Below are 14254 nucleotides of genomic sequence, written 5' to 3'. Positions count from 1 at the left end.
TATCAGATTAGAGACGTTATCTTTATTTCATTTAAGGAACTCTCATTTTCACATTTATGCATCCTCACACCTTTCAGCCCTGAGGCTTCTATCGACATACAGCTCTGCAGTCATCTTTTGTTGGCATTGTTCAAATATTTTACCATGTTTACGGCACAGTATAAAACATCAAATGAGGGTGCTACATTTGTTTAGACACAACTGTGTAAATGTGCAAGATGAAAAATGACTATCAAACATAAACTTGAGAATTTAAAATTAAATTTGTCTTTTTTTTTTTTTGTCCACTGTCCTCAGTTACATTAACAAGGCATCACAAACAGCAGTGTTGAATGAAACAAGAACAGTTTACACTGATATGAAATTTTTTTTCATTTTGTCATCAAGTACCCTGTATAATGCAAACCGTAGTTGTTGTTTTTTGTTGTTTTTTTTTAATTAAATTTTCCTCAGAAAACAGTAACCAGTCAACAAAAACAAATAGCCAAGTTGCATCCAGATTCACAAAGAACCATTTACACACAAAGTAATAGAAAAATAATCATTTAGCTAGAGTCCTTCATCTCTTGATTCTGGCGCTGTGGAAGGGAAATAACATCAAAATATCACCTGCTCACAATGAAATGTTTTCTTAAACCAGGAAACTTGTAAAAAAGAATCCTGTGGCGTTTTAAAAGTGCAATCTGTCCTCTAAATTCTCATCTTTAGAAAAAATAACCATCCCATGTTCAGGTGCACATGACAAATGTCCATGATGTGATTTAGATTTAGTTGTGATGAAGCTGACAGCTGGTGTTTCGTCACACTCTGATGACCTCACACGTTGGTGACCTCGATGCTGGTGTAACCGTGGATCGGGCTTCCCTCGGCTCTGGGCGGAGTCTGGTCTCGACCCTCCCGAGGCAGGGAGCCATAGCTGCTGTGGCAACTCAAGTCTCGCCCATTGCGGGCTTTGGGGCTGAAGCCGGTTGGAGGCTGAAACAGAAACACACATTCATTTTTACTACAAATACTCTCAAACAAGGCCCTATTTACAAAACGGAAGAAAAATGATGAAGAAAGAAAGTCATAAAAATCATGTCCAGGCACTCCAAGGTTGCTTACAAAAAGTTATAAAAAGGCCTTTAATAAATAGGGTCGACGCGTGTCGGCTTGAGCCTTGAGGCCCTGTTTACTTGGTGCTACTGATGGCAAGATGTCTCATGGGGGAAATATTCTCTGCACCTTTTTCTATTTCATCAGCCTAGTTGTAGTTTGTGTCTATTTGGTATTCAGCCTGCTGCCATACGGATTGTCTTGTCTGCACCGATCTCATTAATGTTGTACACCTGCTGTGTCAAATCCCAATTATGTAACATTCTTCTAATGTCTTGTAATGTGTTAGCACTGAGCTCCATTTGCTCTGCACTACGAGGAAGTGACAGAGCCTGATTTTGATTCTTATATCAAAACATAGGCTGAAATTGAGAGAAACAACTGATGAAAGTTTCAAGAAGAGTATTCCACCCCCCCCCCCACCCCCACCTTGACAGCCCTCCTCCTCAGCGAGCCTTCGTCATCAGTGTGTCGGCTGGCAGAGCTGGGCGGTCGGCCCAGGGAGTTCTGGCGAAGGGGGGTTGGCGGGGTTCCCAGGTCGAGACGCTCGTATTCCTGCTTTGCATCCGTTCTGCAAGGGAACATGGGAAAACGAGCAGATTGTTGGGGACAGCCAAACACTAGACACTAGACTACACCTTTGTGCAACATTGACAGACATATACAACATCTATCATCAGAGATTGTCCCTTTCAGGTTAGGGAATCTCTTATCTCATTTAGTCACACATAAACAGAGGCTACAGTAAGTGGATCCATAGTGGGCTCTGTCTCACCTGGCCGGGCCAATCAGGTTTTTCATCTCCTCAACAAGGTGTCGGCGAACCATGTGCTTGTTGCTAGGAATCCCCAGTGCTGTTGCCATGGCGTCAGTGTTAAAAGTGGGGTCAAGAACCATGACAGCGCCATGAACTCCACTGCTTAGAAGACTTTCAGCAAACTCCTGGACATGTGGGTAGAAAGACGGCCTAGGAGTGACTAATTTTCATTCATAAGATATAAATAAGTCAATCTAAAATTCTCTCATGTAATACTGTGCCAATTACTGGCTAAAGGAAAAGGCACTGATATTAACAGCCTCTCATTAATGATGTTAAATTTGCTCCGAGAAAAAGAACACATTGATTAATTTGTTGATCAATATAAAGTCACACTCCCTGAGGATATTACCAGGATGTCAGTCCAGACAGCCTTATCTCTCAACACCCTGAATGTGGTCATGCCTCATAATGGAAACATGTTGTCTTATGCCAGGACAGTAGACAATGTTGACTGGGGATGTATTCATATTGCAGCATCGCCATAGAGGCAGAAATCTGAAAAGGCTTTGTAATTAACTAGCAGCTTACAAATACAATAACAAAGGCCTTCTATCACTCTGTGGAGATAGGGAGCGCTGAGTAAACACAAGAGCCTCGATCATCTACAATACCACCTGATAGTGTTCTTATAATGACAATACATTAATATCTCTTGATTATTTAATCCAAAATATTGGTTTTGTTGCAACGACTGTAGCTTCAGTTTTTGTTTTAAGATGTGAGTTTAAAAAGGATAACATATAGTTTACACAGAAGTAAGACCTGTGAACTGAATGTTTTACATTTCTTAAAGTTGCATTCACTTTCTCTCTGTCCCCACCTTCAGGTCAATATCTTTGATCCATTTCATGACCCGATGAGAGGTCCACACCAACGGATCCACGTTCTGGTGCTCACACTGTATCCGGCGAGCCTGCAGTGCCTGGAAAGCATTTTAACAAACACCTTTTACTCAACTGTTCTGTTATACACAAGTGTATCCACTGCCGTCCTCTGCCTGTGAACACGGTGCAGAATCTCACTTACCTCCTTGTCGAAATTGAGTAAGTGCAGCAGTTCGATGCCCAGCAGCAAGCTGACCTGGTGGAACTTCTTGGTGATGTTTAGGTGACGTTCGAGGTCACGACGTGTCAGGGAGTTCAGCAGGCGCCCGTCTACCAAGTTGTTGTGAAAGGCCTGCGAGTACTGAGGCAAGCCCACGTCGCTTAACCAGGCCTTGGCCACCCAGTGGTGGTCCATATCTGCAGCCTTGGACAGCCTGCACACAGACAAGTTGTTAAAGGCTCTTATCACCTAAATCACGAAAAAAAAAAAGAAGACATTTTCTTACTTACTCTTTGTGTTATCTAGCCATGAAAACATACCAGTATTACATCTTGGTTAGTTCAGCACTTTGATCCAGCCTTTTCCAAACTACTGAATGGCTTGCCATGGAATTTTGTACATACATTCACGGTTCCCAGAAGATTACTCCTACTGACTTATGGATCCCCTGACCTTTGCTCAAACATCAAAATGACATTAAATCTGCAATAATCATGTGGGAGTTTTGTTTGTTTTGTGGTTTTGGTCACTAGGGGAGAGAAAAAGTCCAAAACAGCCTGACAAACATAGAACCCTTATATTTATAAAGATTCTATGTCCATTTTCACTTGTTGTTTTTTTTTTACCACCTAATGGATTTAAGTCAAATATTCACTCTCCTTCTTGCTCTGGTTTGGTCTCCATCAACTCCTGAGAAACGTACTTGTCTTTTTAGCTGCTCGATGTATAACTTTCTTTACCAGCTAGTTGCAAACTTTGTTGTTTGGTGCAAAACAGGCTGGGATTTTTGTTGTTGAAAACAGGGTTGTTGAGATCTGTAACATTAAATAGTGTAAAAAAGGTGCATAGAGCTGCAATGTTGGTCGATGATTCTTTGTAAGTTTGCAACTGTGCGCAATCCCTTTCACATTACATGTAGTAAGTTTATCTTTATTTTTACACTGAAGATGGGCGCGACAGGTCTATCAGATTTGAGACGTTATCTTTATTTCATTTAAGGAACTCTCATTTTCACATTTATGCATCCTCACACCTTTCAGCCCTGAGGCTTCTATCGACATACAGCTCTGCAGTCATCTTTTGTTGGCATTGTTCAAATATTTTTGCATGTTTACTGCACAGTATAAAATATCAAATGAGGGTGCTACATTTGTTTAGACACAACTGTGTAAATGTGCAAGATGAAAAATGACTATAAACTGTGACAATGACATTTAAATTTAGGGTGAAATGTCTCAAATTTGGCTCAGATGTTCACGTTACTTTTAGGATGAATTATAATAACTTTAGTGGTAAGTTTTCAATTAATCAATAAATCAATTTGAACTCGTACAAGGTACAACTCCAGTGAAGTGTTATTTCACCAACACTATCATCAGATGAAAATCTTAACAGACAGAAAAATTTGTCCGTTGCATTTTTGTCTTTTTTTTTTATCTAAAAAATGCATAATTTTATTTGTTAGTCCTTTATGACAGTAAAATTAATATCTAGTTAGTTTTGGACTGTTGATCAGACAAAACAAACTGAAGATTTCAACCTGGGTTTATGGAAATTATGATGTGAATTTAGACTATCCAGACTCCAGAGTATCAGGGACCCTGATTTTGGAAAGGCACAATGCTTTAGATTTTTTCAAATGTCATTTTTTTTTCAATGCTTTGAGGCTGCAGAACTCAAAACCCAAACTACAGTAGCTGCATGGTGTACACATATATGGTAAGTGAGAATATATATATATATATATATATATATATATATATATAAAACAATGAAACATTCAAAACAGTGAAACCGTTGTATTTATTGTATCTCTCTATTTAAAGTCAATATTATGACTGAAAAAAGATGATCCCACAATGCATGTTGTTACTATAAATCACCATCAGATGGCCTTCTTACATTACCACAAAATGTAGGTGACAAGTTTTTACAAGAATACTCTGTTTCCCTTCCTCACCCTCTACCGTTCTCAGCATCTCTGTAATCCTCAATGGCCAGGCGGAGTTTCCGGCGATGCATTAAACTGCTGACACCTAAACCCAGCTCCAGGTCTTCATCTGTTAGCCCAAGTAAAACCTGCAAAATGTGATACAGTTTACGGCAACCAAAGCCACAAAGTGCCCTATAAACAAATGAAGGAGGATTGAGTTGGTAATTTACACATTTCTGCACAATAATTGATGTAAAATGCAAAGTGAGTCCACCTGCATCATGTCAGTGGTTTAATCCTACCTTTCCACTCTTGACATTTTCTGAGCAAGTGCGGATGTACATGGGCATCGCCATGACAACCTCCAGCCAGGCCTGCACAGTGCCTGCTCTCCACTGGGACATGGGCGTCATCCTAGCCAGCTCTACTTGCTGGAGGCGGTCCAGCTGGTCCTCGGATCCGTCTGACAGGCTGAGGCTGTGGCGGGTGGGGCTGGAGAGGCTGTCTGAGTCTGGGTGGGTGGGTGGATGAGGGGAGGCGGGGGAGGGGAGGGGAAGGAGACATGTGGGTGATGTAGTTGAGGGTGTGAGTGAAGGCAGAGGTGGTAGTGGGTATAGTGAGCAATGAAAAAACAAAACGTTAATTCCAACATACTGCAACAAATTAAAATCACTAACATAAAACCAGCTGAGCGGCAGAAGGGAACTAGACGGTGAGTGATTTCTTCAAAACAATCACGCTTTTAACAACATCCTAAGGTTTTGGCTGTGTGACAACAAGCCAAGCGTTTGCCAGCGATGCTGCAAACAAAGTTGCAGCTTTAATATACATGCTGCTCATCACTTAAGAAGTCCATTAAACAGCCAGCTGTTCGTTGAATTAACATGACTCATCTGTTTAAATTAGCCTGCAGCAGCAGCTCGCTGAAAACAAAATGCCTGCAATTTGGAAAATGATGTTACATTTTGATGCAATATGAAATCTGCCTCACATTAGTATAATTTACTATGGGGTAAATTGTGCCTTGAAATTGTAATTTGTCCTTTAAATGCTCCTTAAGTTATTCCTTATAGTCTTGTACTGCTTACCTGTTATGTAACTATGTTGCGGCCAAATGTTTCCTGTTTACCCTTTTCTCAAGATTTCAATATATTGGCCAACAACGGAGTTCACTTTGTTTCACTGAAAACCAATATTCTGTCTTTACCAGCAGGTGGCAACCTAGTGCCAGGTTTGTGGTCAGCAGTTGATATAGCATCATGTGATGCTTTCAATATTGGACATATTATCATTGTTCTGATTACTCACGACATGCATGTGTGGAGTATGCTCATCTGCTTGAGGTGTTGTTTGGAGAGAAAGCCCAAAGTACAAATAGCCTTGCCTGTGCAGCAACACTAACAAAAATAACTGCTATTTCAATTGAAAAATAAAAATTCTGAGATTGAATGATGCTCCCTATGTGAGTCATCCAGTTTGAAATGTTGCCTGGCGCCCTCAACCCTAAAACAGACCACAAAAATAACTCAACGGGTTCTTTGTCTCTTTATGTCTCCTTGTTTTCACCAAAGACAGCAAATAGAAACCCTATTTTATGGCATGTTTTACTGCACCACTGTGCGTTTAGTCGAAATGAGATTCACCATTGAATGATTGCAGGGTCCAAATAAACAGTTTTTTATCACACTTTAGTAATTCATCTAAAGCCGGATGCTTTTAATGCAACCTCCTTAGAGCACTACGTAAACTGAAGGTGCACTTGTAAGTGTCCCTTTGAGAGCAATTCCTATTAAGCTGGATAAATCTGCTCTTTGGACAGCAGTGCACTCTTGTCCAGATACAAGGTCTGTTTTTTTTTTTTTTTACTCCAGAGAGTCCTTACAAAAGGATGTCGCATAAAGAACTGCAGAATTGGCTGTCTGACATCCAGTTGAAGATCAAACTGTTGGAGACTGGACTCTGTGTGACCTGAGAGTCGGGTCCTCCTGTGGGGTTAAAAATCCCACTGAAAGCGGAGAGGGTCAGAAGAACATCGTACAGCGCTGCGGTCATACAACTGTGAAGAGGTTTGATCCCTTATCTGAGTGTCAGGCGTTGTTTTGTAAACACTGTGATGGATCGTTAGTCCTTTAGTGTGGAGAAACATACAGTGTGTACACTTGACATACTGTAAGACACAAGAGACTGTTCTGTTTAAGCAATCAATCCTTAAACACATCCTTCAATAGCTGGTGTAATGGATGTTATCGCTACAACACTGCAGCGTTTCTGATGCGATGTCACACTCAAGATGAGAAATGGAGGAGCATGTAGTGTTCTGTCATGGACATTTAAGATAAATGAATACACCCAAGATAGCTAGCCAGTGATGAATCTGGTGCATTATTCCTAGTAGCTATCTATTTAGAAGGTAAAGTTCCTTAAAGGAACACATCCATATGTTGGGAAACGTGCTTATTCGCTTTCTTTCGGCTGTAACTTGAAAATGTGTTAAAGGACTTTAAAGCTATCGTGTGTAGTTTCGGTCGCCCCCATGAGAAATTCTAAGTAATGACAACAACACTGTCAGCGCGTCCACATGATACAGCCTTCCGTGATCGCGTATGCGCCCCCACCCCTCCTCCGCGCAGTTGCTAGTAACCAAGAAGGACACGGAGGATTAAAAAACATGATGGACTTTTCAGAAGAGGCAATTATCTTCACCCGAGCTTCTGCGTGGTAAAGTCACCGGACGACACAATCTTCTGAACATAGCCATACTCAGAAATACAGAGAGAGTTGTGTGGGGCTGATAGTCTTAATTAACGTTATTTATATAATTTATTAATATCAAAAAGTTATGCACTAAAGCTTTAAAAGAATAGTTTAATAATTTCCTTGCCGCAAGTTAGATGAGAAGATTGATACCACTCTCATGTCGGTGCGCTAAAAAAAGGAAGTTACAGCCAGTTTCCAGCTTATGCTAAGCTAAGCTAACCGACTGCTGGCTGTAGCTTCACATTTAGCTTTCAGATATGAATGTGGTATTAACTCTCCACAAGAAAGAAAATGTGTATTCCCAAAATGTAAAATTCATAGGAATCTGTAACGTCTATCTGAAGTCTGTGTTGAGCTAATATAAATGTGTCATAAGAGACTTCAGTTCAAAGGGATGCTGTTGGAGTATTATCAATAAACAAGGAAAAAAAAAAAAAAAACACTTGCTGTTGCCCCCAAAGGTTACATTATCATATGGTGGCACTCAATTGTTTTCGGATGATTTGCATCAGAATTAGATTGAACTTGAAGAAGTGCTTAATTCTAAGGTCCTTTTGTGATGTTGTTTGAAGAGTTAGGAGGCATCTGCAAACACAGTTTGCAACCCAGCGCAGCTCATTTTTAAAGCAATTGGAACTTGTGTACCTTGGTCTTACTGAGTCTGATTGATTACTTCTTGGGTCACTTCACTGTGTTGGGAGTCCGGTGGAGGTCAGGCAAGAGGGGTCAGTGTTAGAGGGTCAGGGGTCAAACCAAAGCAGAACATTATTGACACCATGTGCTGACACATTCTGTTCCAACAATCTGACATGGCTTCCTTTCCGCCCCCCCCCCCCACCTCCTCTCCTCTGTTTTCTGATTATTGATTTCACTATCAAAAAGGGCAGAAATGCTTTTCAGGGTGAATAAGGAGTTTAAATTGGGAGAGAGAGAGAGAGAGAGAGAGAGAGGAAATGAGGCCATTTGGAAGCTTTTGGGATGCAGTCCTCTCACAGATGGACTTGCAGGGATGAGGGAGGCTCACTCACGCATATGTTAAAAATGGCAGCACCCGCCCCAGCATAAAGGGGTGAATCAGGGTTAGAGCAATACCACGACAAATGAACAGGTAAACACACAAACAATAACACAGGGAAAGAGAGTACAGCCACATAGAAGTTCAACGTTATTTATTTTATTTTAAAATAATCTTATTCTTCTCATTTAGTTCTGTTGAGCGTAATTTTGTTGCCATGCCTTTAAAAGTTCGCTACTATCCACTTCTAAACAACTCAGGACCTCACAATAGAAGTCCTCCACTGAGGCCTACATCTTTGACTTTAAATAAAAACTCTTTAATAATAATAATAATAATAATCATAATAATAATTAGAGTTCTGTAATGTTATCTCATTTACAAAAAAGTAAAATACTTGTGGAAAATAAAGGACAAAGAGACCGTGGCTCAAAACATATAATTATACAATGTTATTCATTTGATATGTTTTTTCCCCATAAGCAGAAGTTGGTTAGATGAAGAAATAAAAATAGCCTAGGTTCTCATACATTTCATTAAATGCTTAATGAAATAAACTGGTTGAGTTGTTGTTCCTATACATACAATTTAATACATGATGACTTATCTATGAATTACCTTAGTGATTCACCTCTAAATCCAACATCTGCGAGCCCAAATGTAGTTTGAGCTAATCCCCTGGCTGCTTACATGGACGCTCTTTTGACAAGCACTGTGGTTAAATACAGCTCCAATGTAATCTGTGACTCTATAGTGTTTCAGATGAGACTAACAAATACCCAGTGTTAGTTGAATATCAGGGAGAGAAAAGATTTCCTGGGGGTGGCAGTGCAGACTCCGGCTCAAGCCATTGAAAGGATGAAAATAATCCAACATCTGTAGCCATTCTTTTGCCTAAAGAAACACTATTAACCTTTGGCATCAAATTAATTGCTTTTTTTTTCAGCAATGGCCTGAACTGTGAAACAGAATTTGGGGGTCATGAGAGAAGGTATGCATTTGCTTCAGTTTGGTTAACCTGCTTAAATCTGATTTTTAACCTCCTGGGTTGGCACGTGTTATTGTTATACCAGTTCATTTAATGTAGGCTCTGCGCTCAGGGCTCTAAATTGAGATTCCGATTTTCTGGTGAAATGACCTAATTCCTGAGGTTTGGAAAAGAACTTGACCATCAGTCTAATATCCACAATGTTAGTATAACTGATGTCTATGCTCTCACTTATGCTATGACAATAGCTTTTTTAGAATATTTTTTTCCCAGAATATTTCTACTCCCAGCAGCCTTTTTAAGTATTATTAAAATGATAGCTACAAGGTACTGTAAGATCCTACAGAAAGAAAATTGTTCAAGGCCTCATGAATAAGTGGAATAATTATTGAATCATTCAAAGTGTAGTGCTGGGTTTTCTTTGAGACTGTTGACTTGGCTGACCTTTAATATTTCAAAATGTAATTTGCAGCAGATTAAAACGCTCTATGTTTAGTTTTGGGATGTTAAGCTTTTGAACATTTATAAGAATGCTTTTATTTTCTAAATCTACGAAATCACGAATCAACATAATGAAATCAGTAACTGACCTCTCTTTTTTTGTCGTTGAAGCATCTCCTTGACAACATTCCCAGAGAAAAACATTTCTGTTTCATAGGGTTTGGTTCAACATGCATTTGGGGACTGGGACTAAGTGCATGCATGTCACACATGTACCTCAGGCATGTACCTTCTATCTTAACAGATAGAAAACACGTTTCTTAAATTTCCTGTTTGGCTTCATGTTGCCGTGGAACAAACTGTTCTGCATAGAAAGTTTATTCCTCGCTTAGCAGCGTCTTTGAAGTCTCATTTGAGCGAGCATCAAGGTGTGCACAGTTTTCTTGGCGGTTGAGGGATGTGTTGTTCAACCGAATTAGAGGCGGATTTGTGGAGTCTGCATGTTGCCGACAGGAAACGGTTCTCATCGTGGCAGTGTGGAAGGAGGGGGATGGACCAAGCAGGACAATAAACAGGGAGGAGTTCAAGTTAAAAGGTAGTGAGAGGAGGGGAGTACATGTCAAAAATAACAAAAAGGCATTCAGGACAAGGAGACATTTACACGCACAAAGTGCACATCAACTGTTGTTATTTACAAGTACAGCAGTCCTTCAAGTTTCCAGTTGAGTGAAAACAAAAAGTCAAAATGTAATGCACAATTCAAAAATCCAATAACACAGCCGTTTTGGAGGGCAGATACAATAAAACATATCCACAAGGTCGCTGTGTCACAGTGTCCACTATATTTACAGGACTGTACATACATACATACATACATACATACATACATACAGGTGCAATTTGCTCGTTAAGGTTCACACAAGCAAGACGCGCCTCCCGCTTCTGACATGGCCTCTGGCCATGGACGACACACGCATGCACACACTCTCACACACATACACACACACACACACACACACACATAAGTATGCACGAGTGTGAGACTGCGCAGGCACACACATTATTATATATGTACACACTGACATCAAACACACACACACTCTCTCACACACAACACAATGTTGTCTTCTGATAATTGCCACAAAAGGCTCCCCAGGTGGTTTTCTGGGAAATGTGTGCTTTACCAGTCTGCATCTTCCTCTATGTAATAATCAGGCGTTGAAGTACCATCAAACAAACCAGGGTCGAGGGACTTGCGCTGCTTTCCCCGGGCGAAGACCCGCGACAGAGAGCCCAGCCCCATCTTCTCTTTCTTCTTCTTACGCTTCGCCTCCTCCAGATCTTCTAGGGACTGAAGGAAGAAAGGGAAAGAGGGAGCAGAGGGAAGAAGAAGATGAAGAGATGGGCAGAAGTTACAGAGAGATACAAGAGCGGAGAAGTCAGTCAAGTCATGCAGAGTGGGCGATAAAGATCAGGAAAGATAAAGATCACAACACAAAAGGGGAGGTGTCACTTGACATGCTGCCAGGCATGCACTTATTCAACAACCACAACTGGTTTGCACATAAATTCAAGTCACAGCTGCAGAGTGAGTACACGACAGACTGCGTGGGGGCAAACATGAATTCAGCCAGAACGATTGCGGAAAGAAACGACAGCGGCCAGGGAGCAGGACAATTGGCAGTTACTACAAAGGAGGTGATTACTTGGGAGGGTGCTGGGGTGGGCAGCTCTTACATTGCAGAGGGAGTGAGTCCGATGGCGTGGTGAGTTGATGTCACTGGGTGTGGATGACCGGTCTCCCTCCACCGCCGAGGCGTCGGAGATGACGGAAGGCTGACGCAAGTGGCATGGGCTCACCCGCACGGCAGCCACTAAACGGGACGAGAGGAAAAACAGATACGATTGTTTTTCTTATGGGGTGTGTTTGGGCACCACAAGTAGTGAACAGGGAAAATCGTTTTTTCTCTTTCTACAACATCCTTAATTGAAAATATATTTTAAAAAAAAGCCCCTGACCAAAAGCCTGAAATGATTTGCAATTATCTGCAGTTGCTTAGCAACAGTGAAAACAGCTTCAAAGAGGTTTAGCGTGTGAGTGTATCAGTGAGACTGATACATACAGTACAACAAATTGCATAGCAATTTGGGGGTCCGTGACTGTTCACACGTTTTCCCTGTTTTTGTGTCATTGTGTGCTTCTTCCTCCAGATGTCCCCAATTAGTGCGCAACCTGTTTGAACCAGTGGCTCCCCTTTAAAACAAGCTCTAGGAAGATTGACATGGACTCTTACTCTGGTATAAGCAAGCTCATCTTAGGCTGAGAGGGGCTAGTAGTGCAGGTTTTGCACTTAGGTTTAGAAACGTATAGTCTTATGTTTTTTGGAAGTTTTGGATGAAGCTTAAGATTAAACCATTTACTAAGGATGCTACTTGTAATTACCTATATAACTATAACCTATCACTATAACCTATAACTATATAGCTCTATGTTGCTCACTTAATTTTCCACATACTGAATCCTGTGTCCCCATTTCATATAAGGGAATGCCACGATTGGCTAGCTGTACTGCTGCAATGCAACACAGGAAAAGAAAGGACACATCTCTTTTTTTACCAGCGACAAGGAGTAACATAAGTCAAAATGGCTGAGTTTTGCAAGGGAAAGCTGCCTGTTTACTGTATTGTTGATTTCAAATGGGAGTCAATGACTATTCATGCTTTGGCTTTTGGAGCTCAGCTGCAAATGTCGGCCTGTAGGATGAGCCATGGTTCACTTAAGTAGTGACAGACAATGTTATCTCTCCTCCTTCACCTGTGGTGTATGTCCACACAAGTCAGTTAAATGGTGAATCTACAGCAGAAAAATGTTGAGAGGGGCCCGGAAATAATAGAAATAAGGGCCAAAAAAGTCAGGTGAAAAAACCTGCAAAACATAAACAAAACAAAAAAAGTTTCCCTTAGAACCTGGGTCAATTTACTGCAACATCTCAGACATTTAACCCGACAAAAACAGTACTAAACACCCAACTGATCCTTAGCTGCCACCATTTTCAAATACAGCGGAAACATTTGTGTGGGGCAAAGACAAATGGAAGCTGTAAAGCAAAAGATATGTTCACTGTAACTGCTACATAAAGTGCATGAAATGTAACGACTGGAGCGACATCAGTGGCCAACAATGTGATCGTACTGAGCAAATGGCAGGAGTGAGTGCGTGTGAAGCAGGTTCGCATGATCATGCAGAGGCTAAATGACGGTAAAACCACCTTGTGTGTTACGGTAGGGGTGCTTCTGTCCTTCCTACCTTGTCTGTCAGTGGGATGCCCCGTGTGGACATAGAGGGTCTGCTGACTCTGTCTGATGGCAGCAGTCAGGGGAAGGTCAGCATGCATCACCCACTCCTGGTTGTTGCCGTTGACAACCGTTTCCGTGGGCATGGCCAGGGAGTGACGCTTGGGCACGTCCTTGGTCAGGGTGGCTAGTGACTGTTTGGCCTTAAGAAGGTAGACAGACAGATACAATAAGTCGGAAAGCAAAATCACATCAAACAGCGATTCCGGACAGAAAATGTTTCTGTTTTTTTTTTTTAATAAGTTATCGTTGTTTTTATTTATGTGTCATATGTGTGCGCACATGTACATGTACCCAGAATCCTACTACTAAGTCTCTAAGTGCATGCGGACAAGCGAGTTCTCCCCTGGGCTCCTCATGTGGTTGTTGCCTCATGAAAAATGCAGCTGTATTTATGTTCCTCTTTTGTTGTGTGAAATCTGTTTTTACCACTCCAGAGAGCACAGAGGAGGGGGAAAACAGAAGGAGAAGAATATCTGGAGGAGGTGTTTGCTGTTTGCTTCCTTTCAGGGGAGGACGTTAGGGGTTGGTGGGGCGTAAAAACTTTTCTAGACGTTTAATGAATACATTTGCTTGGTAGAGCCTCGTCACGAAGCACAATTCACCTTCTTGTAGCGGGAACCACAATGAGCTCCTGGAGCCTTGGGCGATGTCTTTGTGCAAGTGTATTTTGAGTTCTGCGGGGTTTTTTGTGTGTATGTCTTTTGATTAGCATTGAAATATCTGTGTTTCACAAATGCTTGAAATCTTGTTAATGTGTGACTCTTATCATCATGCCAAGCGACAGCAGACTGCAACTCAACGCTG

At 41.2% G+C, this 14254-nt stretch overlaps 2 protein-coding genes across 3 annotated transcripts in view; both read right to left on the bottom strand.

Moving 5' to 3' along the window:
* On the bottom strand, positions 1 to 5026 carry LOC120558932 (kazrin-A-like). Its single transcript, XM_039800294.1, has 6 exons — positions 4927 to 5026; positions 2942 to 3173; positions 2736 to 2837; positions 1871 to 2037; positions 1525 to 1666; positions 1 to 975 (listed from the first exon to the last, which is right to left on the bottom strand). Exons 2-6 carry the CDS (start codon positions 3152 to 3154, stop codon positions 817 to 819), a joined length of 783 nt encoding a protein of 260 aa, XP_039656228.1. The 5' UTR covers positions 3155 to 3173; positions 4927 to 5026; the 3' UTR covers positions 1 to 816.
* A 3777-nt stretch (positions 5027 to 8803) lies between these two features.
* The window catches only part of LOC120558931 (kazrin-like), a 217245-nt gene continuing 211794 nt past the window's right edge, over positions 8804 to 14254 (bottom strand). For both annotated transcript variants that reach the window (XM_039800292.1, XM_039800293.1), the window contains 3 exons: positions 13401 to 13590; positions 11831 to 11967; positions 8804 to 11444 (listed from right to left, as the gene is read on the bottom strand). In XM_039800292.1, the coding sequence (XP_039656226.1) occupies positions 11274 to 11444; positions 11831 to 11967; positions 13401 to 13590 (498 nt within the window). In that variant the 3' untranslated portion in view covers positions 8804 to 11273. The remainder of the gene's footprint in view (positions 11445 to 11830; positions 11968 to 13400; positions 13591 to 14254) is intronic.

The sequence above is a fragment of the Perca fluviatilis genome, chromosome 5 (genome assembly GCF_010015445.1).
Source record: "Perca fluviatilis chromosome 5, GENO_Pfluv_1.0, whole genome shotgun sequence".
NCBI classification, from domain to species: domain Eukaryota; kingdom Metazoa; phylum Chordata; class Actinopteri; order Perciformes; family Percidae; genus Perca; species Perca fluviatilis.
The sequence above is the reverse complement of the archived record's forward strand: the minus strand, read 5'-3'. Positions and strand labels throughout refer to the sequence as shown.

Bases quoted from the DNA above. Each gene is read 5' to 3' on its own strand.
- LOC120558932 (XM_039800294.1), bottom strand. From the start codon at position 3,154: ATGGACCACCACTGGGTGGCCAAGGCCTGGTTAAGCGACGTGGGCTTG. The intron at 2,838-2,941 runs GTAAGTGAGATT...AATGCTTTCCAG, and splicing joins TACTCAATTTCGACAAGGAG to GCACTGCAGGCTCGCCGGAT. The intron at 2,038-2,735 runs GTGGGGACAGAG...CCACATGTCCAG, and splicing joins TCAAAGATATTGACCTGAAG to GAGTTTGCTGAAAGTCTTCT.